Source organism: Amphibalanus amphitrite, unplaced genomic scaffold (assembly GCF_019059575.1).
Source record: "Amphibalanus amphitrite isolate SeventyFive unplaced genomic scaffold, NRLGWU_Aamphi_draft 000134F_arrow, whole genome shotgun sequence".
Lineage (NCBI taxonomy): Eukaryota > Metazoa > Arthropoda > Thecostraca > Balanomorpha > Balanidae > Amphibalanus > Amphibalanus amphitrite.
In genome coordinates this window covers 1,006,829-1,012,816 of record NW_024881629.1, presented here as the reverse complement: position 1 = coordinate 1,012,816, position 5,988 = coordinate 1,006,829, and the positions used below count along the sequence as shown (strand labels likewise).

Here is a 5,988-nt window from a genome sequence, read left to right as displayed (position 1 = left end):
GGGCTCTGGAGATCCCCCCCCCCCCAGTCATGCGCGGGTTAAAAATGAACTCCGTCGACTAGCTTGCTCACCTATAATGGGTTTGACTTGACCTTGACCTTAGGCCAACAACCCATTTTACCTTCCCCAAATAAAAAATAAATGTTATTTGACGCGGATGACTATGAGAAACATAATGTTCCTGAGCACCTGAGTACCAAATAGAACCAGATGAGTCCTGAGCTCAATCTGTATCTGATATACTCCTTTTTATTGACATCTTTTACTTAACCCTCGCCGGACCTATTGCTTTTCTACATACGCGTCGGCCGAGGGGGGGGGGGGCAAACGACTCCCTCTCCGTTTCGCCCCTAGTGGAGCTAGCGTGTGGCGGAAAAAAACGAGCGTGTGTGCCGTTACGAGACGCAGAGATTGGTACTCGATTTTAAGGTCCTAGGTCAACCGGTGACCTCTGAGGTCAGGTCAAGTGCCCCAAGATACGGTTCCGTTTTTGGTGAATAACTTCGCATAAAAACGGCCGCAGAGCCGTGATGTTGGCAGCAACGTGCTTGCCTCGCTCAGGCGCGTCGAATGATATACTTTTTGTTTGGGTGAGATCAACTTCGGGTGTTGACCTCAGGTCACGGTCAGGTCAGCGCCCTCAGGTCACGAAATTGGTTGAAGGAGGTCATGTCGCTTATCATTCGATTCGGCAGGTCTTCCTGAGTCCATTAGTGGCTTTCCCGACTCGCTAGCTCAATTTGATCAAGAGTTATTGACGAAACTAATATGACCCTAATGACGTCATAAATGACGTCATGCAAGGTCAGCATTGCACAAGTGACGCGTCTAACCACCAATGCCACATGGTTTACACATGGTATACATTCTACATTGACCAGATCTGTAACGGCATCAGTGACCTATCAAACACCGCTCAAGTTTTGGGTACACGGAATGGTATTTTGGAGCGATCTGACAGGAGCGGTTTCTGAACCTGAAGAGCTCTCTCCCACAGTCAACCGCGTAATGGAACACACCTATTCAAACGAGGGATACAGTATTGTAAAAGCGTGTCGTCAAGTCAGGGAAATGCACGTATCTTATTAAAAAACGGCCTAATCACCCGATTTACACGTAAGGTGCTTATCTTGTGAAATTCTTCTTTATCTTTCATGTGCGGATGCATGAAATTTAAGTTTTGTGGTAATTATTCACCACTGTAAAAGCTGCTACCCATGAATACCAATTGATGCTTGAGTCAAAAATGTATTTCTGAGACATTCTCACATCAATCGATATTGAAAACAAAACAATAACAGAACAAAATATGTCAGTTTCCAAAACAAATATGAGAAACGACATAACCACGGGAAACCGTAACATCACATTTCAACACTCTGTTATTATTTCTCATCGCAACAATTTCATGTAACTTTGTTAGAAACTGTTCTCAAATGAAATAAAAGAGGCAGAACTGTCCTTAACAGCAAATTTGTATAGGCAAATAACAACCATCGGGCAAACCAGAATAGCAGGAAAGCGTGCAAGTTGTAAGAAGCAGGCACAATGGTCCAAGTCAAGTCACTCCAAGGGCATATATAAGGCTCGAGAACAAAACAATGGATGGGGGGGAGGGGGCAGCTAAATCAGGATTAAAAACTCTTTTATGTGCCAGAAAAGGAATACAATTTGCATGTTGTCTTTAACTATGTCGGGCCTACACTTTTCTCTCCGTAGAGCGCCAGGCCTTAAATGAGTTGACGTTGTGGCATATGTGTCCACAATGATGAAATGATGTAGCCGATAGAAATTAGCTGCCCTTGGAGGATGGATAGAATTGCATAGAACAGTAGCTCGTAAGCGCAATAAAGCGAAGCATAAAAGACAAAAGCACAAAAAGAATTGGCATCACAATTGTTGCAGCAGCTGTGGAGACAGCCGATTTTACTCGCTCTAAAAATGAGCATGCATGAAAACGTTCTCAGTAGTAACAGATATATACATGAAAATTTACAGCGAATCGCGTTCTCGCAATCCATAACAGGAACAATTACACCGACCACGAGTCCTCAAAGTCCCTCTGGAGCTGGTTCATCCAGACCGAGTGGTCCACCTCCCACTGGTCCGAGTCCAGGCCACGGCCGGAGCTATCGAGCTCCGAGAGAACATAGGCTGTGCCGACCAGACCAACGATGGCAATGACGACCAGGGCGATGGGACCTGTCGTCACAACAAAGGGGGGTTCAGTATTTGTTCCACTCCCGATACTCCTGATTTGCTGATAAAACTCCCCAGCAATGCTGGCAAAGGTGCTTGCGTTACCTGTTTGATAGATCGCCTTCCTTATTTGTTTGATAGGTATATGACGGATCACTAATAAGCACACAAATAAATGGCTGGTTTTATATCTTGTTTTATTAAAAAAGTAAAAGAATGAATGGAAAGTACTCACAACTGCCCGTAGCGGTAATCGGAAATGGCTGACTCACCGATCAGACCGAAAATGCCGAGTCCTCCCCCGAGAAGGCCGCCAAGGCCCTGGCGCCGGTTGGACCCGAACAGACGATCGAGCCATCTGGAAGAGGTGGAAAGCCTAAAATATACCATCCAAATCAAATACACAACAAGGTAGCCGTTGAGGTTGATAGAAATGAACACCGTCCTTTAATATGAAATAATCAGCTGAAATTTAGAAGGAACATGGTTTTCAAAAATATAAAATAGAAACGAAAACATCATCAGGCATTGGCGTTGTTTCATTTGGTCCGACTCGCATAGGAGTAAATAAACGTGATTATTAGGCGTAAAACACCCTCCGGATACCACTTGCTGTTCGGTCATATTATATCCACCTACCCTTGATTCTGAGGGGGTTGGTACTGCTGGTCGTAGTAGTTATTGTAGGCACTGGGTGCCGACTGGGCCACGGCCTGGGGCTGGTAGAAGCCCTCGTCGGCAGAGACGGCGGCCACCACGGCCAGCAGCAGACACACGGACAGCTTCATGATGAAAACTGAAATAAGATGAATGCCGAATAAGTAACGGGTGACAAAAGCATATCATTTTTTTACAATTAATGCCACGTAAATCCATATTGTTCTTCGAACATTTATTGTATGATCACACCTTCCGATAAACTCCACCTTTGTGACCGTAGAAAATATTTCTAGCATGGACGAGGTAATGCTAAAAATTGAAGTTACTCTTCATCTACCAAATATATTAGGAGAAACATACAAAATGGTCTATATTGGTACGCAATAATACCTATATGAAACATACCACAAGGCTCACATGCGTGGTATGATTTGGAAATTGGAAGCTTAAGCTCAAACTCCAAAGCGTGATTTTAAATTTCCGCGAAGACGATTTTTCTCAGGTAAAGTTTCTTAAGCCCTTTGAAAGCCCCACAGTGCTTGCTGTTGCACCATAAACCATCTTTTAACTTTACTGATGGCAGCTCTTGATGGCTTGAATATGGCTCCATGCAGTGATCTCACTACTGACAGGAGGCTTTTCCTCGGTCAGCAGCAAATGATGTTCAAAATAATAGCGGAACGAGGTAGATGGCAAGCTCTGTATATTGAGCTGATAAGTTCACCTTGATCGGTTTATTAGACTGAAAAATAGTTAGGTCTGGATGACAGCTAAAGTTATGCTAGAATCGATGCAGCCTGCTTATGCCTTTGACAAAAGTTACGGCAATATTAAATGAATGTTTAAGTGAGAAGGTCCCACGCTTAGCTTTTTCGATTTTTTCTTGACCAACTTTGTCCAAACTTTCAACGCGGTTTAAATAAACTGTTGAATATTTTCTACCAAAATGCACCCGGAGTGAGGACATGAGTAGTGGCAGATGGCGGCCAACGAGGCATGCGTCACAGATCGGCGGGTCCTCGCGGCCCTCGCTGGGCAGCCGCCGCCGCTCCGGTCCACCGGACCGCATCACTGGACCGCCGCTGGCCACTCGGTCCGACCTCACTGCTCGAGCCACAACACTGGCACACATTGCCGCCCACTCGGCATCTGCACTCGGAAACACAGAGCCAGCTCTGCGGCCGGCCGACGGGACCGGCGCCGCAGCTCGGCCACGACCCGTGCACCCCGGTGCCGTGGCGGGCACCCAGTCCGGTAGATGGGCCGGCCTGGACCGAGAGGTGCGGCCGGGCGAGGCTGGCGCCACCTCTGGGCAGCGGAGATGTGTCGGCTCGGGTCGCTCCTTACCGGACTGCTGGGAGACACTCGCCAAAATGAACAAGTGAAACCACCGCACGCGAGCTTTTATAGTCGCCGTCTTCTTGCGAAAGATACGTTAATGTGTATGCTTATTCATGTCGCGTTTGGAGGTAAAACGGTAGGCTGACGGATGCCACCTCGCGTCAGCAGTGCCTCTGACTTTCGGTCTCAGCGAGGACCAGGCACACTGGAACAGTTGTTGACATCCACTTTTACGGGTGTAACGAACTTATCCAAGCATTGTTCCTCTTATTGTTGCTAAGGATGAGAAACATCAGCATAGGTGCTAATTTGTTTAAAGGGACCCTCCCACCTTCAAAAAGTTAATGAATTGGCATGAAAGTGATGTCGCTCGGTTCAGAAAGAGCAAAAACGAATATCTACCAAATTTCACCGAAAAATATTCACCGGTTTTCAAGATATTAGACTTTTACTTTTGTTTACATTTTTGAGATCTCCGCTGTTCCTAGCGACTTCATTTTGGAAGTGCGGCGTTCGCGGCAGATGTTGCGCGCAAATAGCATATACCACCACTGCTTTACAAAGATGTTAGTATAAGCATGGATGATCAAATCAACCCCCTGTTTTTTCCACTAAAACACGTCAGAAGGGCCCAATATATCATGAACGACTTCATATACGATCAACCTTGACTACCTTGCGGCCTTTTTTGCTCTTGGGCAGCTGTAAGGTCATGTGACGTCATCAAGGGTCATGAAGTTTTTTTTTGCTGATAACTCCTTACAGCAACAACATACAGCCGCGAGGATGGTCTCATTGTGTTCAGCTCGTCAAGGCGCATCGAATGACATACATGATGACCTTGAGATCATCATCATCATCATCATCATCACGTTTGAAACAAAAGAATACACAAAATCAAGATAAGTAAGAACTGGTGCAAAAGCACTCGAAAGTGCTTAATTCGAGGCACCAGCTCTGCTAAAAAAACATACAAGCAAATAAACACATACACACATATACAAGAACTTAAAATGGATTCAAACAAACTAAATCGCCGGTCGCCGCCACCAAGCCGAACGCGTCGCGCATTAGAGGTTGCCCAGAGAGCCCCGTTGCCGACGCCACCCCACCGAGACACGCCCATCCCGCCTCGTAATTAAATAGTCAGAGTGTTGGGATTGTTAAGCGCCCAGAATTAAGTAAGAATGTGACCTGAGAATGTGACCTGAGATCACGTGACCTGAGATCAACCTTTGACCTTGACCTTCCGAGGACAACATATACATATATGATTAGATGCGGATTGACGAGAGGATCATGATGGTGCCATTAATTAGTTCCTAGCTTGGCTACTTCAAAAGTTATTCGAGAAAACTCTTCATTTCTAGCGCCGCCATTTTGACTTTTTTGACCCCTGTAACGTCATCTTTGACCTGACCTGAAAATGACCTTTTAAATATTGTAGACCTCGCGTCCGTGCGTACCCCATACCGTTTACCGCTTGTCGCTATCTTGCTTTGTTTTCGAGATCTCAGGGGAGTGGTCAATCGCCCCCCCCCCCCCCCGTCGGTTCAAGTTGGCGCGGACCCCTGTCGGTGCGTGGGTAAACGTTCTCATCAAGGCCAGACACGTCCTGCCCCACTCAAGTGACTTCAATTGGCTGCGTCTGCTCCCACCAACCAGAGACCATATCCGTCAGGAGACCCATATATCGAACGCCAGAACGACTTTATCTGGGCCCTCACCACTAAGAGTCCAATGCTCCAATTCTTTCCCAGAGCCGTTCAGTACCTAATGGCCGTTTTC

The 5,988-nt window shown here is 46.3% G+C and overlaps 1 protein-coding gene across 1 annotated transcript; it reads right to left on the bottom strand.

Moving 5' to 3' along the window:
- Nucleotides 1–1,232: 1,232 nt before the first annotated feature.
- LOC122382164 lies at nt 1,233–4,232 on the bottom strand. Its single transcript, XM_043367142.1, has 4 exons — nt 4,207–4,232; nt 2,839–2,995; nt 2,472–2,557; nt 1,233–2,202 (listed from the first exon to the last, which is right to left on the bottom strand). Exons 2-4 carry the CDS (start codon nt 2,985–2,987, stop codon nt 2,033–2,035), a joined length of 405 nt encoding a protein of 134 aa, XP_043223077.1. The 5' UTR covers nt 2,988–2,995; nt 4,207–4,232; the 3' UTR covers nt 1,233–2,032.
- Nucleotides 4,233–5,988: the final 1,756 nt, after the last annotated feature.